The sequence below is a fragment of the Trifolium pratense genome, linkage group LG4 (genome assembly GCF_020283565.1).
Source record: "Trifolium pratense cultivar HEN17-A07 linkage group LG4, ARS_RC_1.1, whole genome shotgun sequence".
NCBI classification, from domain to species: domain Eukaryota; kingdom Viridiplantae; phylum Streptophyta; class Magnoliopsida; order Fabales; family Fabaceae; genus Trifolium; species Trifolium pratense.
The window spans coordinates 47,116,763-47,144,524 of NC_060062.1; the positions used below are offsets into that span (position 1 = coordinate 47,116,763).

The 27,762-nt window shown below is 35.2% G+C and overlaps 3 protein-coding genes across 3 annotated transcripts; 1 reads left to right on the top strand and 2 right to left on the bottom strand.

The window, feature by feature from the left end:
- The first annotated feature begins 1,613 nt into the window (after window positions 1-1,613).
- Window positions 1,614-8,528, top strand: LOC123921340 (zeaxanthin epoxidase, chloroplastic-like). The gene is made up of 16 exons (XM_045973833.1): window positions 1,614-2,590; window positions 4,059-4,221; window positions 4,382-4,456; window positions 4,946-5,046; window positions 5,165-5,280; window positions 5,381-5,592; window positions 6,132-6,223; window positions 6,594-6,708; window positions 6,821-6,924; window positions 7,008-7,053; window positions 7,187-7,251; window positions 7,356-7,442; window positions 7,576-7,627; window positions 7,732-7,820; window positions 7,911-7,995; window positions 8,140-8,528. Exons 1-16 carry the CDS (start codon window positions 2,082-2,084, stop codon window positions 8,221-8,223), a joined length of 1,995 nt encoding a protein of 664 aa, XP_045829789.1. The 5' UTR covers window positions 1,614-2,081; the 3' UTR covers window positions 8,224-8,528.
- Window positions 8,529-16,617: 8,089 nt separating this feature from the next.
- LOC123922781 (keratin, type II cytoskeletal 2 epidermal-like) lies at window positions 16,618-17,562 on the bottom strand. Its single transcript, XM_045975471.1, has one exon. The coding sequence runs from the start codon at window positions 17,560-17,562 to the stop codon at window positions 16,618-16,620; it is 945 nt and encodes a 314-aa protein (XP_045831427.1).
- Window positions 17,563-20,580: 3,018 nt separating this feature from the next.
- LOC123921341 lies at window positions 20,581-22,240 on the bottom strand. Its single transcript, XM_045973834.1, has one exon. It carries the CDS (start codon window positions 22,021-22,023, stop codon window positions 20,818-20,820), a length of 1,206 nt encoding a protein of 401 aa, XP_045829790.1. The 5' UTR covers window positions 22,024-22,240; the 3' UTR covers window positions 20,581-20,817.
- Window positions 22,241-27,762: the final 5,522 nt, after the last annotated feature.

Genomic DNA, 27,762 nt, shown 5'->3' on the forward strand with positions numbered 1-27,762 from the left:
TACGCTTGTTCTCAGACTTTTGATTACAGTCTATCTTGTATCACCACTACTTAGATTAATGAAATAATATGAATTTGCTTGTGTCAAAAAAAAAATGAAAACTTCTCCATAATGAAAACTAGTGCCAACATGGAAACGTTCTTGTATCAAATATATTTATACATTTAACCGTCCGGAAACCTAAACAATGTAAGACTTCAAACAAACTCTAACAAGTTGTGTTGTTACTAACACCACAACTACATATTCAATAGTTCACACCTGCATCATAATGACGAGCACCAAATCCAAATTTCGAAAAGGAGAATGAAAACGGCCGCCAACATTGTAACAAATTCACTATCCAAGCTCATTGACCAGCAGTAACTAGTAAGCAATCACAGTTATTTCTAACCAATCAGTCTGAAGCATCGATATGAGGATGATGAAGAACCTGCAAAAACCCTTCAACTCTTCCAAGAAATCAACACATATTCGGCTCAAAATAAAACTAGGACATCAAAACGAAACCATCAAAAGCTACGGCGGTAGACCGATGCAAACAGTTACAACCCCCACTAACCTAGGCAACCCTCAACTCTTCAGCGTTGCGGAGAAGATCTGAACTTGATCCTAAAGAACTAGAAATCCACAAAATTTGATCCATCCATGAACATAGAGGGTATAAGGGTATAAGAGACAGTCGATGCGGTGCGATGGTGGTTAAGTTCACGACCTCTGTTGGAGTTGAGAGAGAGGTGAAGCGGAGGGTGGAGAGATGACCACACCTCGTCGCCTCAACTGCTGACCTTAGCTACATCTTGACAGTGAGACTTTGGATGTGAAAGGGAGGATGGAGAGGCGGTGGTGGTTGAAAACTAAGGTCTTAACCGCTGGCCTTAACTACATATTTTGTACGATGTCAAATATGATGTTGATGTATTTGGTCTAAAAAATGGACTAGATACATTAATTATTCTATGAATTAAAAAATAAAAAATTTGTTATATAAATGACTAGAGAGAGTATTTTGAATTTCTTAATGTATACAAATTTAGGCACGATAGAAAAAACCATAAATAATAGGCTTAATTAGTTAATTGGTCCCTTAAAGACATTTTAGGTTTCACAATGGTCCCTTAAAGAAGAAAAGGTCTGGATTGGTCCCTTAAAGAAAAAAAGGCACAGATTGGTCCCTTAAAGACATATATGTTTGCCATATTGGTCATTTCCGTTAAATTTTAACTCCAAATATAACAAAAAATTCAAATGGTTAAAATTTTAAAAATTAATAAGGTTTTTGGTGAACCACTTACACTTAATGACATCCACAATTCAGTCAACTAAACTAACATTTTTTTGTAAAAAATTGACGAAAAAGACCAATTGAGAAACAAATGTGTCTTTAAGGGACCAATCCGAACCTTTTTTTCTTTAAGAGACCATTGTGAAACCTAAAATATCTTTAAGAGACCAAAAGACTAATTAAGCCTAAATAATATACCTCTAATAATACGTGAACTAGATTACTTCATCAATAGTCAATACAGGGTGAAAGTCCAAATTAGATTTTTCTTTTAAGAGATAAAAGATCAAATTAGATATTTAATTATTAGTTTGAAAATTAGAGCACCAAAGAGAAAAGACTTACATGGGAGATTGATTTGGACATATTGGTGCTGATATTTGTGGCCTGTAACTGCAAACCACCAATTCTATTATCCCTTATTTTATATTAGTGCCATCCCTTGTCAACACCTCAACCTCTAATTCACCCAAAAATTTAAAAAAAAATTAAATTCACCAAAAACTCCTTCAACCTCTAATAATATTTATTCTTTTATTTATTTTACAATAATGATTGTACATCACACATATATTTCTTCTATTTTTCACACTCTTTTTTCTGTTTTTATCTCTTCTTCATTCTTTCTTGAGCATTTGCTAAATTCTTCATCAAACTATTTAATTTATGCAAATCACTCTTTGTGTTTTGATCCTTTGATCAGACACAAAGACACACTTAAAAACTTGAACTTGTCTTTTCTTGTTTTGTGTTGTGTTCTGTTGATTCCTAACCTTTGTGTTTGTTCAACTCAACCATGGCTTCTACTTTGTGTTACAACTCACTAAATCCATCAACAGCATCTTTCTCAAGAACCCATTTCTCAGTTCCAGTTAACAAAGACTTTTCACTGGAAAATTCTTCACCTTTTCATAGCTATGGAAAAAACAGAACAAAAAAACAGAGGAAAAATGTGTTTGTGATGCATGTGAAAGTGAAAGCTACAGTAGCTGAAACTACTACATCATCATCATCTTCAAAACAAGCTGAGAAGAAGAATCTTAGAGTACTTGTAGCAGGTGGTGGAATTGGTGGATTGGTTTTTGCTTTAGCTGCAAAGAGAAAAGGGTTTGATGTGATGGTGTTTGAGAAAGATTTGAGTGCTGTAAGAGGAGAAGGACAATATAGAGGACCAATTCAGATACAGAGTAATGCTTTGGCTGCTTTGGAAGCTATTGATTCAGATGTTGCTGATGAAGTTATGAGAGTTGGTTGCATCACTGGTGATAGAATCAATGGCCTTGTTGATGGTGTTTCTGGTTCTTGGTATGCTGAAATTTAATCCACACAATATATATCTCTTTTCAATTTTGTATTATTTATTTTTATTTGGTATTTTGTGATTTAAGTCTAAATTTGGATTATTTTTTCTTAGGTTACCATAAAATAGTTTGGTTGTTTGGCTTTTTTGGTTGTGTATTAAATAGAGGTCAGTGTAAACATTAGAAGCTTCTAATGATTATATTTATGGTTTAATTAGTCTATTGGTCCCTTAAAGACATTTTAGGTTTCACAATGGTCCCTTAAAGAAAAAAAGGCTCAGATTGGTCCCTTAAAGAAAAAAAGGCCCGGATTGGTCCCTTAAAGACATATATGTTTGTCATATTGGTCCTTTCCGTTAAATTTTAACTCCAAATATAACAAAAAATTCCAATGGTTAAAATTTTAAAAATTAATAAGGTTTTTGGTAGACCACTTACACTTAATGGCATCAACAATCCAGTCAATTAAAACTAACGTTTTTTGTAAAAAATTGACATAAAGGACTAATTGAGAAACGAATGTGTCTTTAAGGGACCAATCCGGACATTTTTTTCTTTAAGGGACCATTGTGAAACCTAAAATGTCTTTAAGGGACCAAAAGACTAATTAAGCCTATATTTATCAAATAGTGGCTACAACGGCGCTATAGTGTAGCAAATTTTGAAAAAATTGCTATTGTTCTGTGATACACTATTTAGTACAAAGTGTTGTCAAATAACGCCTATAGGTGACACAATAGCACTATAGTGTTGCGGAATTTGAACAAATAGCTATTTTCTGCATCCTGCATAGGCAAAGCAAAACTATTTTCAACTATGGGACTTATTAACACACCCCTTCGCGCCCAGCTATGGGTTGCTTATTATTTCTGTGACTTATGATGTGGATGTTGTGATAGGAGCTGGATTAGATTGTATTTCTTCTAGGGAATAATTTGCAGCCTGGGGCATCGGTATAAATGGTGGATGAGCCAATCAGAAACCTGATAGAAGGCGGTCTAGCGGATCATGGAGGAGGCTCTCGTTCCATCTTAGATTTTTATATTGGGCCTGACTCTTTATAAAAATATATTCAGGCCATGTGGCAACCGATGTCTGACTTCTTAACATGGACAATTGGTTTTGATACCTGTTTGCCATGATTGGCTGGCATGGCTTCATAGATGATAGCTGATACTATACACTTTGTGTGGTTCGAAACGTTTGGTTAATCTGAAACTTTGAAATCTAACAGCAGCAGATGAATAGTTCAGAGTTGTCATTGCATGGAAATTTTTTACGATTACCATTTTAGCAATGTTTGTGTTAGTGATCCTAGTTAAAATTCTCATCAGATTGGTTACACTTAGAAAGTACATCTGCCATTCTTTATCAAACAACGATGTTGTTTCAATAATTTCGAAGTTGTCTACAATTTCCTTTACTGGATGTTAATATTTGGTACCACGAATTAATGTCTAATTTGTTATCAGGTACGTTAAATTTGATACATTCACTCCTGCAGTGGAACGTGGGCTTCCTGTCACACGAGTCATTAGTCGAATGGTTTTGCAAGGGATCCTTGCTCGTGCAGTTGGGGAAGATATCGTTTTGAATGCCAGTAATGTCGTTAATTTTGTGGATGATGGAAACAAGGTAACTACAAAAGAATGCTTTATGTTGAAGATTCTCCTCATATGTATATTCTGAAGCTTTTATTTCATTCTTCCTGTATATGCATCGGTAGACTAAAATAAGATTACACATCATTTGATTTAAAATATGTTACTCTTTTAATCGAGCATGCGAATTTCAGGTAACAGTAGAGCTTGAGAATGGTCAAAAATACGAAGGAGATCTATTGGTTGGAGCAGATGGTATATGGTCCAAGGTATTGTAAGCTTTTCATTGACTCCGATCGTATTCATTAGCCAATACTTTTTCTGATATTAAAGTAAATGTAATACATAGCATAAGACGTTACATTGGAGCTCGCATTTGTTTGACTTGTTCTTCTGTTTCAAAACTCTTTTATGTTATTCTACTGTTAGTGGGATGTCTATATAATCATGAATTCTGCACTTAGGGTCGGTTTATATTGACGTATTCGAACTTATCTACTGACATAAGCACTTGTGAGACTGTGAAGGAGAGCTTATGAAAACAGATTATGACATGTTCATAAGTTGTTTTCAGCTCATTTTCATAAGCTCTCTAAGATATCTTATGAAAACATCTTATAGCTTACATGAAAACATTCTGACTTTATTTTATCTTTTGCTATATAAACATCTTATACATAAGGACTTATATAATAAATACTTAATTAAGCTATTTATCAAAACAAAACCTTAATGTTATTGTATTCTTTTGTGAATAGGTAAGGACACAGTTATTTGGACAAACAGAAGCTGTTTACTCCGGCTATACTTGTTATACCGGTATTGCAGATTTCGTGCCTGCTGACATTGAATCTGTTGGGTATGTTGACCATATAGTTTTGTATCCGTATTTATCAGTTTTCTTTTACCTGTATTATATTTTTGTTAATATCACTTATATCATGTCTAGAAGCTTACTTAAACTTTTCTTTGGGAAGGTATCGAGTATTCTTGGGACACAAACAATACTTTGTATCTTCAGATGTTGGAGCTGGAAAGATGCAATGGTATGCATTTCACAAAGAAGCTCCCGGTGGTGCTGATGTACCGAATGGTATGCATTTGTTAGAATTGCAGCATTTCCATCCTTTGCTACATGGGAAGAAGCTAAACCAAACCATCATATTAATCTCTTAATTCGTTATGCATTGTAGGAAAAAAGGAAAGGTTGCTCAAAATATTTAAGGGTTGGTGTGATAATGCAGTAGATCTAATACTTGCTACAGATGAAGAGGCCATTCTGCGTAGAGACATCTATGACAGGATACCTACATTTAATTGGGGAAAGGGCCGTGTGACTTTGCTTGGTGATTCCGTCCATGCCATGCAGCCAAATATGGGCCAAGGAGGATGCATGGCCATTGAGGTATATATTTCTCTTATTTGTTCTCTTTGTCTCTTGATCATGTCGTTTTTAATACGGATTTTTTTATTGTTCATTGATTAGTTTCAGTAATATCCTATATTTTCAGACCTAATATACATATCAAGTTGTTCCTGATTCTGTGGACTTCGGTATTTCAAGGCTTTTCTTTCTCTTAACTTTTTTTCCTTTAATTTTTCAATCATTCTTTTCTTGGCTAGGCTGTTCAAACATACAACTTCTTTCAATATATCTGATGGATACAGAGCTTTTTTATTAAAGTAACACTAATGATCGTTTTACAACTGTCTCCGAGAGGATTTGAATTTTGTCCATTTATGTTACAAGGTCAAACTCTTACTAGTGAGCTGACATCTCATGAACGATGGATACACAGCGCTCACTGAAACATTCATAAAATTAAATTGTTTTCTGCATTTTGACCTAAGAGAAGATGGAGATCAACAAAGTCAAACTAGTTCGCAATCAAACACTGAGGTGAAATCGCTTCCTAATTAAAGTTTATTTTATCATTATTACAGGATAGTTATCAACTAGCATCGGAGTTGGACAATGCATGGGAACAAAGTATTAAATCAAGGAGCCCAATTAAGGTTGATTCAGCCCTAAGGAGGTAACATACCATATGCTTTTCAAATATGCTAACCATTGAAATAGTGATTTTGTTGACTTGATTTGAATCGAGAGATGCTTTCACATCCTATGTATCAACGACACTTTAGATTGAAGCCATGTTTGGTGTCCAACACGACACCGCCACATGTGATTACTTTCAATTACTTCCATTTTTTCAATTTATTACCGGCGTTGATGTGTTAGCGTCGTGTCTGGTGTCCATGTCTCTTTCAGTACGTCATAGTTCACATTAACTATGGTCCAATAGTTAAACTAGCATTATTTTCGAATAGGTTGATTTAATATTCTCTTTGGTGAGGTTACTAATGGTGCCTAACTTTGTTTCCCTTTTCCGTGAATGCTTACAGCTATGAAAATGAAAGAAAACTACGAGTTGCGGTTATTCATGGGATGGCTAGAATGGCAGCTCTGATGGCTTCCACTTACAAGGCATATCTTGGGGTTGGTCTTGGTCCTTTGGAGGTAGGAACTTAATTTTTTTACAAATATATTAGAAGATGAAGAATATAGTGAATTTGACTCTTAAAATTGACACGCTTCCGAAATATTCACTGTTTCCTTTCTTTCTCTGTAGTTTTTGACCAACTTTCGTATACCTCATCCTGGAAGAGTTGGAGGGAGGTTTTTTGTCGACATTTTGATGCCGTCTATGTTGAACTGGATCTTAGGTGGAAATAGGTAATGTGAAGATAAATATTTCGCATAATAAAATATAAAGTTGTGCAATTTTATTAACATGAAAGTAAATGCTACTTTTGCAGTGACAAACTTGAAGGCAGACCACTAAGTTGCAGGATCTCAGACAAAGTACGTTGCTCAAATATAGTTTACTTTTATACTTTGCTGTCGAGAAAAAATTGTATCTGGTAATTTATATGGTTATTTCTATTAGATTTGTCGTGATCTTAATGCTAATAGGCTGTTATTTATTGCAACGCAGGCAAATGGACAATTGCGCCAATGGTTTGAAGATGATGATGCACTTGAGCGTGCTATTAATGGAGAGTATGTCACTGACTAAAATATGTTTGAGTATCATCCTTTACATATTTTTAACCATAACTTAGGTAAACTAATGTATATATCTATCATTCTTGTTTGAATTATAGGTGGTTTTTATTACCATGTGGAGATCAAACAGGTCTTTCAAAACCGATACGTTTAACGCAAAATGAGATGAAACCCTTCATAATTGGGTAGGTGTACTTACGTTGCAGTGATCTTAATTTTTGGTCACCATTTAGTGTGCATTGTTCCATTCACAATTGTTGTGACATATATCTAACTTTCGCTTTCATCTCAGTTTCTGATATATTTATGTAATTGCAGGAGCGCAGTGCAAGATGATCAAGGTAGCTCAATTACAATTGATTCGCCCGAGGTAGAACAGTTTATCTCCACCTGAATTAAACTCGGTTCCATGCTTAATTTTATGTCAACATCATGCAAAATGATCAATAATATCTCTCTCTCTCTTTCTCTAAGGTTTCTCCAACGCATGCTCGGATTTACTATAAGGATGGAGCCTTCTTCGTAACTGATATGCGGAGTGAACATGGCACTTGGATCGTCGAGTAAGTAAAATAAATGGAAGCTACTATAGTTTACTTATAGAGTTTTAATTCTTGAAAAGGTATTTAATATCATTTATCATTATGTTTCAGTATTGAAGGAAAGCGATATCGGGTACCTCCAAATTACCCTGCTCGTGTCCGTCCATTTGATGTACTTGTGTTTGGTTCTGATAAGGTAGGTCACGATCCCTTTAGAAGTCCGTAAAAGTAGAATCACTTTTCACATTAGACATATGCTGTGAAGCACAAACACAGACACAGGACACGACACTGGTAATCAATTGTGCATTACTTAGTGTAACATCGACATTTTTTGCAGGTTTCATTTCGAGTTAAGGTGAAAAGTGCTGCTCCAAGCATCTCTAAGAAGGAAGAAGAGACACAAGTTTTGCAAGGAGTATGATTGATTATGTTCAATTACATTATTTAAGTTACACAAAAGTTACACAGCACAAATTTGAAGTTGTAGAAATTTACAAAGTTACACACCTATATGGAATTTTAAGGGAAATTATTGAGTAGAAATTGTTTCCTATAAGAACTCCATTCAATTATAATATGACTCATAAACTTGTACATGTTGAATGGAGTGACCATGGAAGGCAGTGTATGTATGTAGCCAAGAATTTCTCAGACTTATAATTGTGATTTACAAAATAGAAATGTATATTTTTCAATGTAAAAAGAGTAAATTCAATTGTCTGCAAACTTCTTTCTCACTCTTTGGATATATTCTCTGTTTACCGGGTAGGCTTAACAACTTATTGGTGCAATGTGTTAAAGTGACATATTTTGGGAGAGAGGGAGTAACGGTTACAGGTACTTTCGGCTTGGAAGACCTTATTCTTGCATTTGTAGTTTTTTTTTTTTTTTGTAAATTCTCGTTGTCCTACGTCGATGACTAGGCAATAGTCTAAGTGTCAATATTCTAAGTATTGAGTCAAGTGTGAAGGCAAAATTTTTATGTTTTTGCATGCGCGCCTAACATCTTTATGTAGTTTTGTAGGCGAAACCTTAATAGGCCGTACTCTTCCTGCTACTGAAATATACCTCAAAATTAAAAGAAAAAACTCTAGCTCAGTAAAAGATCCTTAATAGGCGAGCGAAGACGGCGGTTGCAACCTCTAAAAAAAATTGTCATTTCATATTTTAGGGGTCTTTTTAACTACTATTCTCCTAATTTGAAGTCACATGCATTGAACAACATTTCTCTATGTTTTGTTCTATCTCATCTTCGTTATTATGTTTTGTTGAATTCATTGGTTAAGTTAGGATGAAGTTTAAGATGAATTGATGTAGGGTCCTTCTTCTCTACCTTTTTTGTTAGATTTGGATTGATGAATGATTCTAGCTTATGTTTAATGCTATTTCATGATTGACATATCACTGTTTGATAGATCATAGGCATGATTCTTACTTGAGAAACGAATTAGAATTCATGTGAATCATGTTCACTATAGAGACAAAAATTGGTTTATTTGCATGAAAAAATGAGGTATTAAGCAATGTAACTTAATATTTCGTCCGGCTTTTATAATTAAAAACATGTCAATTTAACTCGGTTGGTATGAACATTGCATTTTATATATAGAAGCTGGAATTATAAGAAAATAATATAAAAACCAAGTTTCCAAGACTAGGCTTGCAATGCAATGCAATGCATGAGAAAGAGACCACTTTTGACATCCATGCTTCACCACCACAGTGAATGGCCATCTCCATCACATTATTATTACTGGCATTAATAAATTTCTTGATCAACGGCTGTGATGAGAATAGAGAAAAGTCTAGATGCAGCACCCTGGACACAAAGATGGAAGATCAGAGAAGCCCATAATATTGTGATTAGTTAGTATTAAATGCAATGCAATGCAATGGAAGGGAGAAGGGATGGATGAACATGACTGACCTTGGATTACTGACCAAGATTCACGGTTGGGGTTCACCAGCATTTATTGTCATCTCTATACAACTACTAACCAAGCATGGGATAATCGGAGTTCAAACTCCAGTTCTCTGTATATATAATGCAATGTCTTGCCAACGAAAATTTTACTTTTGGACAAATTTACATTGAGAACATTTTTAATGGTTTTTGTTTAAGAACTTATTTGAATTTTATATACTACGTACGTATTAATAACTACTCTTGTCATATCCCGTTATCATAGTTCAGTAAATAGGAATATTACATTTTATATATAAGAGTTGAAATTTAAACCGAAAATCTCCCATTTATTCACCTCAAGAGATGAATTTCTAGCTATTAAACTACTTGGAAAAAAATCGTGTATTAATAATAACATGATACATTATTAGGTAATGAAAAATTAATAATAATATTGTACATTATTACGGTAAAGTTTCTTCAATAGAGAAAAAATAAGTTCGTTCTTAAATTTATACATTCAATAAAGCTCTAATAAAACATTATTTTTAATATGCATAAAAATAAATCCAATAACAGTTAAATTAAGACAATCCTTAGAACTACACATATATATTGAATTCAGCTTTATGGAATGTTTTGATAGGTGTCAAGCTCACAAGCGCTCATAGCAAATCCTTACTGGACAAAATGCCAAAAACTTTACTTCTTCTAGCCACATATTTGAATGTTGTTTCCCCCTTTCATATCCTTGCTTGTTGGGCTAAAAAACACAAGTTCAATCCTATTCGGCTCAGTCCAACAAACCCAAACAAAAGAGAAAAAAGAAATCGCTAGGCAGAAAATATCAGGTCGCGTCACTTTCATATGTCTCTCTCAAAGCAAAATATTGCGGGCACTACTCTGATGGAGCTACTCTGTTATTTTTCTGTTTTGTTGACTGAATTTCAAAATTCAATTTCTCCCCCTCTTTATCAATATCAAAACTCACTTTCTTGATTCCTTCGAACTTCTCTCTCCAGGAATCAACCCTCTTGGATGGCACAAGCCAGAATCTCCAAAGATTCCAAATTGCTTCTTCATCTGTTATTTCATGATTTAATTTCATCATCTTATTTATATGAAATGTTTAACTTTCTGTCTATGTTTGCAAATTAGGTTCTCTTCTTGATCGAATCCTCCGACCTGTATCAAGACTCATCCCACAGGTAATTTCAGTTTCGTTCATTTTCCAAATCCCTAACTTTCTTCAATCACAATTCTAATCTTCTATTTGTTTCCTACTTCTTTTTTTATTCTCTCATTAGAGGCAAAATTTTCATTCATGAAACCACGAATGAAGGAACGAGTTCTCGCATGACACAATAAGTATGACACAATAAGTGAGAGAGATCCAAAATATATTTCACTTTCTTGCTTTTATTTTCTAATAATTTCTAGTTTTTTCCCTCACTCTTTATCCACCAATAACTATTGATTTTGTTTCCCCACATGTTCCAGAAATGCTTTATGAAGTAAATATTTAGCAACACTTTGTGCCCAATTCACTCTTTAGTAAAATTTTACTTTTTTTTTTTAAAAAAAAAAAACAATTTAGTTATAATTTATTTATTTTAACATACACGAACACACGCACGCACACAGACACAGACTAAGTAAAAAAAAAAATTGATGCACCTAAAATTTTAGTGTCTTATGCAATCGTTGCTTTCGAACATTTTCCGGAATCATTGATCGCCTGAAATGGAGTTGGCCACAGTGAAGTTACTAGCCTGATTATAATTCAACAAATGGTAGCCTGGCCATTTCACTCAATGTTCTATATTTGCTCTTGGTCCACAATTATTATATTATATTCTGCATAATACAATGTATCTAAATATTCGAGAGACCCTTCCCACTTTAACCACCCTTGCGGGATCACCACATCACTTATTGCATGAAAACTACTCTTGAATATTGCTTCCATGTGTTGGCGCAGCTGAAGCTTTAGGTTTCGATCACTTTGGCCTGCACAGGCCTAGCAAGCAAGCAGGCAATCAAGGAAACACGCGCGCGCTGCACTGTCACTTTGGCCAAGCCAATGAGCACAGTTTCTGCAGGATCTACAATCCTTGTTGCTGCAACAATGGTGAATGAATGGAAAGAAAGAAAAGCACTTGCTTAACAGAGGAAGAAGAAGAAGATGATTAGGAAAAATAGAATCAGTTTTATTCATCCACAATGGGGAAAAGTAGTTGAGTTACAATCACTAATCATGAGCCAATTATTTATACTAGATCATCACAATGGTTGATGATTCTCTTAGGCCCTAACCAACTAACAACTTCCTAACTGACTCTAATACACTCTAACAACCTAGGTAAAACAAAACTAACTGAATCTAACAAACTCTATTAACAAACTTCACTAACAAACTAACTAACTTGCTTAAGAAGCAATTAGTTACACTTCCACTTTTGCTAGCTTGCACACCAAGTCAGCTTATGCACAATATGAATTAGCCATCTAGAGTCCTCTTAGATTCAACACACCCCCTTAATTCATGTTGTCCACTGTCTCAATTCCCATTTCACTTCTCAATTTTTCAAACACCTGCACTGTTACAGCCTTGGTTAACAAGTCTGCAACTTGCTCATCACTTCTGCAGTGCATTAGGGCCAGGTTACCATTGCTTACCTGCTCTCTTAAGTAATGGAACCTTAGCTCTATATGCTTGCTTCTTCCATGAGCAATAGGGTTCTTTGCAAGATTGATAGCAGACACATTATCAATCTTCAAAGTAACAGTTTCACACCTGTCCTAACTGATTTCCTCAATTAGGTTTTTCAACCAAATAGCTTGACAAGTGCTGAGTGATGCTGCTATGTATTCAGCCTCACATGAGGATAAGGCCACTACAGGTTCCTTCTTTGAACACCATGATATTGGTGATCCACCATAGAAAAACATATAACCAGCAGTTGATTTTCTATCTTCATGATCACCACACCAATTTGAATCTGTATAGCCCACTAGTTTGCATTCTTTGTCTCTGTCACTTGCAGGGAACATAACACCATAGTTTATAGTCCCTTTCACATATCTAAGTATCCTTTTTACTGCAATCAAGTGTGAACCTTTAGGCCTTTCCATGAACCTGCTAGCAATCCCTACACTGTAAGCCAAGTCTGGCCTTGTATTGAACAAATACCTCAGAGAACCAATCAGCTTTCTATAGAATGTAGGGTCTACATCCTCTTCTTCTGCACACTTAGTTAGCTGTGACCTTGGCTCAGCAGGTGACAATGCAACATTGCATTTGTCCATCTCAAACTTCTTCAAAATCTCTGATGCATATCTAGTTTGGTGCATTAAGATTCCTTGCTCATTCCTCAGAAACTCAATGCCTAGAAAATATGTCATGAGGCCTAAATCTGTCATTTCAAACTCTTCCTTCAAGTCACCCTTGAACTCACTAATATAAGATTCATTGCTTCCTGTGATAAGCAAATCATCTACATATAGACAAATTATAATAACTCCTTTTGCAGCATCTTTCTTGACATACACTCCATGTTCTGTGACACATTTCTTAAACCCTATTTCATTTAAGAACTTGTCAATCCTTTTGTTCCAGGCTCTTGGAGCTTGCTTCAGACCATAGAGTGCTTTCTTAAGCTTGTACACCTTAAGCTCTTGACCTTTCACTTCATAACCAGGTGGCTGGGCAACATACACTTCCTCTTCTATAGGACCATTCAGAAAGGCTGACTTCACATCCATTTGATACATTGGCCAATCATTTAGGTTAGCAAGAGCAGTTACTAACCTAATTGTTTCCATTCTAGTAACAGGTGCAAACACTTCATCATAGTCAATACCTTCTTTCTGAAGAAATCCCTTTGCCACTTGTCTTGCTTTGTATCTGGTTATTTCACCCTTTGAGTTCACTTTCAGCTTGTAAACCCACTTCACATCTATTGCTTTCTTTCTCTGTGGAAGATCCACCAGCTCCCATGTTTGATTGCTTTCAATTGAATCCAATTCTTCTTTCATAGCACCTCTCCACTTTTCACTTTGTAGAGCACTATGCACATCAATTGGTTCAGATTCAGCCATGAATGCTAAATGGATCAACTCACCATCACTGTTCACTTGACCATCTGAGTTCATTTCACACTCTTGTAATCTTGCTGGTAGAACTCTAGGCCTATTTGATCTTCTCACCTCAGGCACTGGCTGATTTACTTGTTCTTCACTAACTTCTTCAATCATCACACTAGTTGACTTCTTTCTGTCATTAGTGTTCCAGTCCCATTCCTTAAGTTCATCAATTATTACATCTCTACTGATCACCACATTGTTGTTGATTGGATCATAGAGTTTGTAACCTCCAGTTGAGTGATAACCAACCAATATCATCATTGTTGACTTATCATCCAGCTTCTTCCTCAATTGATCTGGTGTGTGTTTGAAAACTAGTGAACCAAACACTCTCATATGATTCACATTTGGCTTGTGTCCTGACCAACATTCTTCTGGTGTGATACCCTTCAATCTCTTTGTAGGGCACCTGTTCAATGTATAAGTAGCAGTAGAAACTGCTTCACCCCATAACTCCTTAGGTAAATGCTTTCCCTTCAACATACACCTCACCATATCCATAATTGTTCTATTTTTTCTTTCAGCAGTCCCATTTTGCTGTGGAGTATATGGTGGGACTATGTCATGCACAATGCCTTCACTGTCACAGAATTTTGCAAATTCATGTGATACATACTCTCCACTAGAGCTGTCAAAATGGGCTAGCCCGAATGGGCCGGCCCGCTAAGCCCGATTTTTTCCCGGGCTCGGGCCTTGAAAATCCTAGCCCGAATTATTTCCGGGTTTTTTAGCCCGGCCCGACAAAGCCCGATTAAAATATGGGCTAGCCCGAATGGGCCGCGGGCGGCCCGCAAGCCCGAAAAAATTAAAATTAAAAATAAAATATAAATATAAATAATTTGTTTCGGATGATTTGAAATTAGTTTGTAATATAAATTATAAAATACCGTCCGCTACTTAAGTAGCAGGAGTAAAAATAGGGCACCCAAGAAACTCGTAGGTAGCAGATGAGTAAAAATAGGACGCGCGAGAAACTCGTACGTAGGGGATGAATAAAAATAGGGCGCGCGAGAAACTCATACGTAGCGGATGAGTAAAAATAGGGCGCGCGAGAAAGTCGTAGGTAGCGGATGAGTAAAAATATGACGCGCGAGAAACTCGTAAGTAGCGGATGCGTAAAAATAGGGCGCGAGAAACTCGTAGGTAGTGGATGAGTAAAAATAGGACGCGCGAAAAACTCGTACGTAGGGGATGAATAAAAATAGGGCGCGCGAGAAACTCGTACGTAGCGGATGAGTAAAAATAGGGCGCGCGAGAAAGTCGTAGGTAGCGGATGAGTAAAAATATGACGCGCGAGAAACTCGTAAGTAGCGGATGCGTAAAAATAGGGCGCGAGAAACTCGTAGGTAGTGGATGAGTAAAAATAGGGCGTGAGAAACTCGTACATAGTGGATGAATAAAAATAGGGCGCGCGAGAAACTCGTAGTAGCGGATGAGTAAAAATAGGGCACGCGAGAAAGTCCTAGGTAGCGGATGAGTAAAAATATGACGCGCGAAAAACTCGTAAGTAGCGGATGCGTAAAAATAGGGCGCGAGAAACTCGTAGGTAGTGGATGAGTAAAAATAGGGCGCGCGCGAATTATATAATATTTATAGCGGATGAGTAAAAAATAGGACGCGCGAGAATTATTAATGCTATTTATATAGTTGAGTTTGAGCACTAAAAGTAAAAAAAAAAAAAAAAAAAAAGATAAACCGGGCCGCCCGAAAGCCCGACTACCCGTACCGGGCCGGGCTCGGGCACTAATTTTGGTAGCCCGTTTTTTATCCGGGCTTTTTAGCCCGGCCCGACGAAGCCCGAAGCCCGACCGGGCCGGGCCGAAATTGGCCGGGCCGCCCGTTTTGACAGCTCTACTCTCCACCCCCATCTGTTCTTAGGGTTTTGAGCCTCTTACCACTTTGTCTTTCAACTGTAGCTTTAAATTTCTTAAAAATTTCAAACACATCACTTTTCTTACTTATCAAGTAAGTCCATAGTTTTCTGCTAAAGTCATCTATGAAACTTACAAAGTACCTGTTACCTCCAATTGAATTCACTTGCATTGGACCACATACATCTGAATACACCACTTCAAGTACACTATTGGTTTTACTTGCTGTATGCTTGCTGAAGCTCCCTCTGTGCTGCTTTGACTGCACACACTCTTCACAGACCTCTTCAGGCACTTGCAGGCTTGGCAAGCCTGTCACCATCTTTGATTTTTGCAGTAAGCTGAGGTCCTTGAAATTCAAGTGCCCCATTCTATAGTGCCATCTCCATTCTTCTCTGCTTGATGCAGTCATCAAGCACTTGTGATTCATAACATTGAGCCCAATCTTGAATGTCCTATTCTTTGACATTTCAGTTTTTAACATCAAGTTACCTTTAGTGTTGTACACTTTCAGCAACCTATTCTCCATTACAATTCTGTAATCTTTCTCTAGCAATTGGCCTATACTGAGTAGATTACATTTCATACCTGGTATGTACAATACACCAGAAATCACTGAACACTTGCCATCCTTTCTTTTGATGGTTACATCACCAATAGCTTGTACTGCAAGGCTGCTATTGTCTGCAAACTTAACATTGTGATTCTGAGTAGCCTTTAGGCTTGTGAACCAATCTTTCCTCCCTGTCATGTGTGTTGTACATCCAGTGTCAAGATACCACTTCTCTTGAAGGTCACTTTCATCTTTTGTAGTTACAAGAAGCATAACTGAGCCTTCATCATCATCATCATCATCATTTCTAGCCATTTTGGCTTCAGCATCACTTGATTCCTATCTGAATCTACATTCATCTGCAAAATGACCATAATTTTGGCAATTATAGCATTGAATGTGTTTCTTATCAAACTTGCCTCTTCCACCTCTGCCACCTCTTCCACCTCTTCCACCTCTTCCACCTCTTCCACCTCCATTGTAACCACCTCTACCACCATTGAACTGTTTCTTCTGATTTCCACCTCCTTTGGTATCTTGACTCTCTTTTCCATTTCCATTCTGATAACTATCTTTTCCCTTATTGCCTTGCCATTTTCCCTTTCCTTTCTTATTCTTGTTACCCTGCTGAACTTGTAATGCTACCTCACCATTGGATTTATCAGAATTTCTCTGATTCATCCTTTGCTCATGTGCTTCTAAAGACCCTTGCAGTTCCTCAACCTTGATACTGTCAAGATCCTTAGACTCTTCTATAGCAGCTACCACATAGTCAAACTTAGGAGTTAAAGATCTCAATATCTTTTCTACTCTCATTGTACCAGACACAATTTCTCCACAAGCTTTCATTTCATTAACTAATTTTGCAATTTTAGTGAAGAATTCACTTACAGTTTCTTTCTCTTCCATTTGTAGTTGTGCAAACTTGCTTCTTAGGGTTTGTAGCTTCACTTTCTTCACCTTCTGATCTCCAGCATAAGCTGTAGCCAAGATATCCCAAGCTTGCTTAGCTGATTCACAGTCTCCAACCTTTTCAAAGATATCAGGGCTTACACTTTGATGAATTATGAACAATGCCTTGTAGTCTTTCTTCTTCAATTCTTTGTGTTGTGTTCTTTGAACCTCTGTTGCACCTTCTGTAAGTGGTTCCACACCACTAATCACTTGTTCCATCACATCTTGATAATTGAACAGAACTTTCATCTGTTTGCTCCAATTATCATAATTCTTTCCATCCAAAACTGGAAGATTCGCAGGGAATTGACCATTGTTAAAGGTTGCCATGGTTAAAGCACGAACCAGGCTCTTGATGCCAGATGTTGGCGCAGCTGAAGCTTTAGGTTTCGATCACTTTGGCCTGCACAGGCCTAGCAAGCAAGCAGGCAATCAAGGAAACACGCGCGCGCTGCACTGTCACTTTGGCCAAGCCAATGAGCACAGTTTCTGCAGGATCTACAATCCTTGTTGCTGCAACAATGGTGAATGAATGGAAAGAAAGAAAAGCACTTGCTTAACAGAGGAAGAAGAAGAAGATGATTAGGAAAAATAGAATCAGTTTTATTCATCCACAATGGGGAAAAGTAGTTGAGTTACAATCACTAATCATGAGCCAATTATTTATACTAGATCATCACAATGGTTGATGATTCTCTTAGGCCCTAACCAACTAACAACTTCCTAACTGACTCTAATACACTCTAACAACCTAGGTAAAACAAAACTAACTGAATCTAACAAACTCTATTAACAAACTTCACTAACAAACTAACTAACTTGCTTAAGAAGCAATTAGTTACACTTCCACTTTTGCTAGCTTGCACACCAAGTCAACTTATACACAATATGAATTAGCCATCTAGAGTCCTCTTAGATTCAACACCATGGCCTACCGAGGAACGTTGAGGTTGAATTAATTGAGTGTAAAAGATCAGTATCTGCAAATATATTGCAAAATTGAAATGAGAAACCAAACATTTTTCCTTGGTATCCTCTTTGAACAGTGATTGTATTCTTTTGCTCTCGAACACTGCAAAATTGAAATGAGAAACCAAACTAATTTTACATTCTCTATAAAATTGTCGATTGGTGTTTGCACATAAACTATCCTGGTAACCAAAAATCCCAACTCTATAGAACACTAAGAAGTCATAGTCTGATTTTAGTGCTACTGCTTGGTCATTTTCTGGACCAGTAGTGTTCTTAAAAGAAATGTCTTGTGTTATGAACCTTTCACAATTGGCAGCTTTATAAATTAAATAAAACAAGTATTCCTTCCAGTCACTGATTGAGTACCACCTGTACTATTACCCAACAGTGGGTCTAGTACTATTTGTACTCCTTCTTGTTCTCGCTTCGAGAACTTTTATTATATATACATACTTTTGCAGTTCAAAAAAAAAAACTATTATAAGTAAAAAATTATTTTTTAAGTTCATTGAAAAACTTGTCGGATACATTTGTTTTCCAATGAACTTAAAAAGTGATTTCTTACTTATAATAGTGACGCTAGGGAGTAAAAATTAATCAGAATTGGGTAATAATATATGCATTAAAAAACACATGAGATTCAAACTTTGAGATTAACATCAATTTGAATCTAACGATACATCTTTCTAGTAAAAAAAGAAAGAAAAAAAGAGAAGCACCCATATAATTTTGATAATAGTTTTATGGTATATTCTATGATAACTTTTGATTTTAAAATAAATTTTAATATTAAGATTATAAGAGTGCAAGCACATACACATATTAAGTGGAAAAAAAATTGGTGGCCTATATGGCCGGATCTCTTGAACACCCTCCAGAACCCTACTAATTTATGTAAAATCTACGTAATTTAGTGAAATTTATTTTTAAAATAGTTGAATGCATATAATTCTTACGTGTAAAAAATTGAACTCAACCAATCGTTAGATGGTTCAGTGGTGATTGGCGCTGAACTTGGTAGGGAGGATCGCGATTCGATCCCCCGCAACTGCGATCGGGAGGAGGCTGAAATCACTTGATGCCAGAACTGACCCCGAACCAGATTCAACTGGTGGTGAAAAAAAAAATGAACTCATATCCTCTATAATTGTTTTATGGTAGACAATGATATTTTAATTTTTATTTGTTTATCCGTCTCTCTATATCTCTTTAAATCAATGTCAACACGGAGCGACCACAGACAATAAACAACACAAATCAACTTGAATCAACAAAATAGCATTTTAAGATGAAAAAGGAACATAAAATGCGTACCTTAAACAGAGTCGTCATTCACACCACCAATGAACCACTTACAACCGAATAATGAAGAGGAAACTCATTCTTTTTCCGGTCTATCACTCTCTTTTGTTCGCATTTTGTTTCTGTCACAACATGAGTGAAGTATTTTTTTTGACTTAGCTTAAAAAATTCAACCTAATTTTAAAACCAAGTAAAATTGTAAAATACAGGCATCTCAATAACATGATTTCTTCATACACCTTCGTTCTAATGGAACCAGCCAGGGTTAAGATGAGCTTCCCCTAGCCATGACGTGGTACCTCTCTTTCCTAGCTACTTTCCAAACTTCACTTCAAAACGGATACCCCGTGCAAAATGTAACCATATTTCAAGTCAAACACAAACCTATGTATATAGACCACACATAGTTGCTATTTTCATTACTACAAATGTCTCTATAAATACTCCCTCCGGTCCTTTTTATAAGAAACACTTTGAAAAAATTATACATACCAAGGAAACACATTTAACATAGTTATTTTCATTTAATACTCTTATAAATTTAAATTTATTTCATGTATACCCTTATTTAATTACTTTTAATTCAACGAACTTACTTATTTTTAAATTCTCACTCATAATAAATAAGGGCATAAGTGAAATTGAACATTTAAACCATTTGAAAATTGGTCAAAGTTTCTTATAAAAAGGACCAAATTTTTTTCTCAAAGTGTTCCTTATAAAAAGGACCGGAGGGAGTATGTTCATACACACGTGCACTTGTTTCTTTAAGATTACGGTTCTATTTCCCACAACTGCAATCAAAAGGGGCTGAAACCACTTTATGGCAGAACTGACCTTCGAACCAAATTAAACTAATTGTGAAAGCAAAATAAAAAAATGCAAATCCAACTATCAAAAAAAAATAATTTGACATCAAAACAAGCGCAACAAGCGCACACATATAGAGAAGTGCACATTAATATTGATTGTTTTATTTCTTTATTTATCATAAAATTAAAATTATGCAGACAGGATAAAATCTATAAAAAAAATAAATAAAAAAAAAAAAAAGCTCTTGAACACTACACTCTCTACAAACCTAAAATCTATAATTTGTTCACTTAATTTCATGTTACAATGCATTTTCCCAATTCCTAATTGCTTAACCCAAGAGGCCATGAAAATATCAAATACAAACCTCAATTTCCTCAATATGTTTTTCTTAGTAAAAAAATAAACAAATGGTTTAGCTTATACTACTGCTAATTAGTAAAACAAAGTACTACAAATGAAAATAAAATTTCTATCCAAATACAGTACAAGTTTTATTTATGACCGAGAAACCGATTCCACCAGTTTCTCAATACTATGAACCAGTTCAGGTGAAAGTTTCTTAACCGGTTTCTTAACCTTCTTCTCGGGTCGAAAATCAAATCCCAAAGCATCCGAAACCTCTTCGGAGCTCCACCCAGATTTCCTAAGAGAATCCGAAAATCTATCCACTTTCAATAAAAGAGCATCCAACACCGCTTGATTATCCAACATAACCATATCACCGTCAAAAAAACCCGAACCCGAAACTTCCACCATTTCGCTTATATCCGGTTCGCTCCACCCACCTTCTCTTAAAACCGACCCGATCTCTTCAACGTATTCATCGACCCATTTCGGTGCTTCAAATTCAAATTTCTGAATATCAAAAAACTTCTCCGGTGACTCTGTACGTGACGATGAACTTTTCCTCCGGCGACCCACGGCGGCGTCACTCCAAAATTCCACCCATCTCGGCGTCCTCCCTCCGGCGTCGAGACTCCTCCTCGTGAAATTAACTTCTGAACAAACAGCGGTGACAGTTTTCTCGGTGACGGATCTTTGTTTCTTGAGAACTACAGGACCCGGGAAATTTTCGGAGCTCCGAATCGGTGATTCGCGTTGAAAAAAATCTGATAAATCGAATCCACAACAGAAGATTCGATTCTCGTCGACGTAAAAAACAGGGTTACCGGCGAGAGAAGGATTACAAGGTATATAGCAATGGTTGAAAATTGGAATCAAGAGTGGTGCTTTTTTTAGAGCGGTTCTTGCAACCCGTAAAGCTTTTTCCGGGTCGGTGGGTTTTGGGCCCCAACACCGGGCCCACAGAGTGTTTCTCGCGATTTGAAATGAAATTGCCGCCATGGGAAGATCCAGTGAAGCTCTAAGATGAAGGCGAGTTCCGGTGGCACGCCAGTCTGGGAATCCGGCTCCGATGGGTAAACCGGCGGCCAGTATGGCTCGGAGGTCTGGTGGGAAGACGAAGCCGAATTCGGCTTCTATACGAGCGAATTCGGCGTCGGAGAGACCTTGTTGAAGTTGAATCCCTGAATTGCGGAGGTTTGTTATGATTTTATCGGCGAGGGGTGAGAATGAAAGAAGGCCATTACGTATGGTGGGGGTGGTAGCGGTGGAGATTGAAGCGGCTCTAACAGAGAGTCGCTTCAGACCGGCTAAGTGAGCTGGGTTTAGACCGATCATTCTACGGTCTATATCAACCATTTTAAAAGTAATGTGTGGTTTTTTCAGTTTAGTTTTTGTTAGTGTTTTATAAGTAGAGTGAGTAAGATAATTGAGTTATGAAGAGAAAGGTTGGTTATTTATAGAAGTAGTAAGCTAAAAATGGATCACATTATGGGATCTATGTAAAGGTAAGATATTGGATTTTCTTGTTTTCCCATGTTGCCCCTATTAGTTTAGTCAATATTACTAGTAGTATATTGTTTCAAATTGGATACAACTAGCTAGTATTATTATATGATGATGATGGTGATGATAACTAAACTATCAACGGTTCAATGTTGAGGTGTCCCTATCTTTTTTTAGTATTTGAGTAAGTTTAAAAAATAGTAGGTTTGAATTTACTATATTTGGATGTGTTAATTATTTTGAATCTTTTTATTTGTTGAGGTGTCCCTATATTTTAAAAAAATAGGTTTGAATTTGTGAAAAATGGGATATTTGATATTACAAAAGCTAAGCTAAGCTATCATGTGGTGCAATCAATATTTGCATGTGTTAATTATTTTGAATCATTCCATTAATTCTATTGATGTTTTGGCCAACTTTTGTAGGAGTATCTTGATTATTGACAATTGACAATGTATGACATGAATGTGGCCCAAAAGTAATCGTGCATTTGTTTGAAAGGGATTATTATTATTGAAGGCTAGCTAAGCACACAAACACAGTCATAATGGCACATTATTGTTGTCCTAATGCTAGGTAAAACGCCAACAATTTTTACTCCAATTTTCAGCTCATGCAATTACTAAGTTAGATGATACAATTCTTGAATTCGCCACATAAATCTGTACACACTTAATTTCTGGTTACCAGGAACATGTTCCACTATTGTATTTGTAGTTTGTCTGAACAAGATTAAACAAGATTTATCCTAACAATATTAAACAAAAAATACTGTTGGTGTTACTTCTTTCACAAGTAAGTTACCTCTCAATCTGCTTAAGCCCATTTATACACATAGGTGAGAGGTTGACATCATGCACCTTCTTATATTAATGCAACGGTTCACTCAAAAAAGTAAACAATGCATTTGTATTTGGTGGTTGGGGAGCAATAATCTCCCACTGTTTATATAGAAGTTTTTTTTTTTTTTTTATATATAAAAGTGTTTTTTGAAATTCTAGAACTCAAGTACTTAATTTCCCTGTATTTTAACTACTTTTTTATACTCAAATTGCATATTAATAACGGTTACTTCTGAGTCAGAGCACGTGGCCACAGACTGATAATATCCTCTTATAGGAGGAAGTATAGAAAACCCAACTCTCATTAGCTACTATAGTTAGTGCCACTGCCATGTGATGTTGGATTGAAATTTTGGATCAGTTTTGTTTTGTGGTACAAATTAAATACTACTAGTATTGATATTTATCGTGACTGTGTCGGTAAAGATAGAATTAAAGTTCAATGATTAACCAATAAATGAATTGGTAAGTGATAAGAATTTTGATTCCTTTAAACATGCAGATGTTGAATTTATAACTTACCGTATGTGATTAGAGTAAAAAGTTCAATGATTATATCATAGTTATTTCAATGAAGATTTTTAATCAAGCGATATTGTACCTAAAAAAAATGAAGATTGTTAAGAACTTTTTTTCAACAGTTTGTTGAGTGACATAACGAGTGAGTATATGTAGATTTAAATAACCGCAAAAAATAATCGCAAATCGCAAAACCGATAAAAAAAATCGAAAACCTCAGAAAACTGAATATTTTTGGATGTGTTTGGATGTGTTTGGATGTCCTTTTATGGAAACCGCTGGATCGAATCGGATTTTGGATTGATTTTTCAAAACCGATCCAAACCGAACCAAACCGTATACATAATTTTTAATAGTTATTTAACTTTTTATTAGTATGATATATTGCATTATCATATTAATTGTTGGTTTTTAATTTTCTCAATAATACTTATTAGTTCAATTTCATCTATTTTTTTTACTATTTCATAGGTTTTAAATATATTTGATAATTGCCATTGCAAAATATTAATTTTTAACATATTATGTGTTATATTTTACATCAAATATATTATTTTACCATGTATTTATAATATTAATATTTAATTAAATAAAATTTAATTTGTAATTTGGATATCCAAAAACCGATCCAAATTAAACCGCACAAAATTGGATCAAATTTTTTTAATTAGCCATCCAAAACCGAACCGCAAGTAATTTTAACTTTGGATCGGATGGATTTTTACCATAAAACCGATCCAAACCGAACTGCGAGCACCTATACAAGTCCTTAATATCTAGTTTTAAAAATTAAATTTGAGAACATAGGTAAAATATAGAGAAATTGGTTTTTTTACTTAATTTGAAAATAATTTTGATTAATCTTCAAAAATAGATTTTATACTTTTTTATTTTATTTTAACTCTTAACACAACTGTTCATCACACATTCACACTAACCACCTTTAATCACATATTCAACCACATTCGATCACTATTTTGATCAGCTTCGACCACCACTCTATCACTACTTTGAGCATCATCGACCATCACTCTTATCAAGTAAAGAGAGTAAAAAAATGGTAACTAAAAAAGTAAAATTAATAAGTTAAGATAATAAGTTAAGACAGTAAAAAGTCTTAGAAAAAGTTTATTAAAAAAAATGAAAAGTTGAGTTAGTAATTCGATGAAGAAGATTCAATACATTTCTGATTTTCTACTGATATTCATAATATGTCAACTTTCTGTTTATCAACTTAGCTAGTCATGCGCTCTTCTTCCTTTTTGAAAAATCTTACCTTTTGTTGGACTTTTTGGAGCTTTTGTTTGGCCCACTTTTCACACTTCCTTGTCAAGAAAAGCTCTTCTTTTGGAACCACCGTTTCTATATTTGTTTTCTTATTGTTTTTTTCTTGGAAAGAAGACTTTCATTGATTTCATCGGTTTTTAGCCAACCACTCTTACTTTCTGCTACAGAATCCATGTGCATATTTAGGAGTGAAATAACAACTTCCACCATGAATTTGTACGCGTTAATCAAATTTGTCCCTAAATTATTCAAAATAGTTAAAACGTATCTAAATTTGTGAAAGTTATATTAAATTAGTCTCTCCATCAATTTGACTCTCAATGGTGCTGACACGTCTTTTCCATGTTGTCACCCGGTGTCCAGGGGTCCTTCCATGTCACCAACCACGTGTTCAGGGACTATTTTGATTGATTTTGTAATTCAGACGTCAACAAATTTCACTTTTCACAACGGTTCAAATGTAACTATTTTATGTCTAATTTGACGTGATAATCTTAAATCCTAGTTAGTCTCTATATAATTTCTTACACACCAAGTTGAGTTGTCTTCTAAACATGCACAAAAAAAGTAACTATTTAATGTCCAACTTGGTGTGATAATCTTTAAATCCTAGTTAGTCTATATAACGTGGGCCGGATTTGTCTAATTCATCTGCAATATTTAGTATCATAATGAATAATATATCAAAATTACAGTAGCTCAATATGATTTTGACAAGTGACAAATTTACCCTCATACGAATCATGTTTTTTTATTTGTATGTTTTTTGGTTACCAAATCATGCCTTAGAACTAGAAAAGGGTAAGGAGACATATGTCCACGAAGGAGCAGCAAAATCTGGAATCACACAAGTTTACAACAGCAATATATCACTTTAATTTCGGATTTGTCATTACTTTGGTACTGTTTTATTCTCCTTTATTGGCTATCAAATCCAGTGAAATTAAATAATTAACATAAAGAAAACAAAGTTGTGAAAAGTAAAAAACACAAGTACAGAACTTTAACAACATCCAGACACTTTGCAGTTTGCAGAACATCAAAGTAACTGTTGGAACAAGAGCAGAATATTGTGTGAATTGAAAATAAAATGTTGGAGTCCCACATCGGGTAATAGCTAGAACATATTAGTATGTATTATAGTATTATATACTAATGTGTATTTTGAGTATAAATATAATAATAGGAAGAGTAGTAGAAAAAGTCAAACATGTGTTCCTATTAAGAAGCATCAGTTATTTTCCTGTGCCATATAAGTGATAAATCTTTTAAGAAATAACCCTAATTAATGATAACACCACATTAGAGTGGCGGCTCACAAAAGAAAAAAGGGAAGTACCAACCGTTCCTTGTTACACAGAGTTCGCCACATGAACACAAGATTAGTCACATTGAAAAAGGGTATTCAGCTAGTTTTGGCAAATTTTGGTTGTGCACTCACAATATATCAATCACTAGTGGAAAGCTTAACATGGAAAATGGGTAGATTGTAGAGAAAACCTCAAAAACCAAAGTTGCCTAATCAATTTCGATCATGCTCAGCCAGTGAGGTTGGTATACTCATTTTCATCTTTTATACGGTTTGGATAATGGCATTAGTTAAGAAACCGAATGTTGCGCTCATGCTTTATATCATTCGGATCATATATAGACTAATTGAATATATGTCATTATTTCATAGATTTTTGCTAATTGATTTATGATTACCTTTTATCATTTGTTTTTATCAAGTGATAGTATCAGATAGTTTGTGTGGTTCATAAACCGTGAATTATATGACTAAATGGATTGTGAAGAAATAGACTATAAGCTTTTATTTCCTATCAACAACTAAGTGGACTAGATTTTGTCTAATTCTTTATTGTGTTAACCAGTAAGGTTGTTGATAATTTACACAAGTAATAATCAGACCTTTTCATATTACTACTTGTATTAGTATTAATTTGTCTTAAGAGTGATCAAAGTATCACAGTTCCTTCAAGTTAAGAATGGTCATAGTACCATAATCCCTTTGATTTAAGAATGGTCCAAGTACCATAAGAGAGTGGTCTCAGTACCATATTAGAATGGTCATAATATCATATTAGAATGGACTTAAAACCATAGCGCAATGGTTTTTAGTACCATAATTGAGGGTGTAGTTCTTGTCCGATATCTACAGTGCAGTATTTATCGGTATCAGTAGAGAACTGGACTGTTTTATCCTGGAGACTTCGTGGTTGATCGTCTGCCTTGCACAATTTTGGGCAGTGCCGCGAAACGTCTTAAAGAAAGCGTATTCACCCGCGACTCAGTCCAGTAATCTCTTCGGTGGCTGAAAATTATTTTTAAAGATTTTGAACTTCGGAAACAACAATTTTAAGACGTTTCTTTTCTGCCATGTCTACCGAAGAAATTACTGGCTCACATTATAGAACAAACCGTTTTGGTTTGATGTAAATCACTTCAAATATTGGCAACAATAAAAAATATGGTTTTATAATAACAAAAGAGTTGCTACTTTTGAAGAATGTGATTCCAATTTTACTTTAAAATTGAAAATGCTATAAGGATAAAATGGCTCAACGATATTCCCTCGAATTTCTGATAACATGTCTTCGTTTTGAAGAAGAAGCTAGAAAGCAAAATCAGAAAAATGAAGTGCTTGTTGTCTTGAACAACTACACTAGAAAGAAATTCACAGGTCTGAAACCAACTGGAAAATTATTCAAAAATCAGATACACAATGTGAATTAAAACTCTATTAGAAACAGAAAAAATCATCACTTTTACTGATGACTGTTCAAGTTATATTTTCATACATCTTATGAAAATAAAAATGATAATTGATAATTTTGACACGTTCCAATTATATGGAACTAAATTGAAAAGTAATTCAATGAGAAAATAAATAATTTTGATAGAGGCACAAAAATATGATTCCCACATTTTTAATGAGTATGAA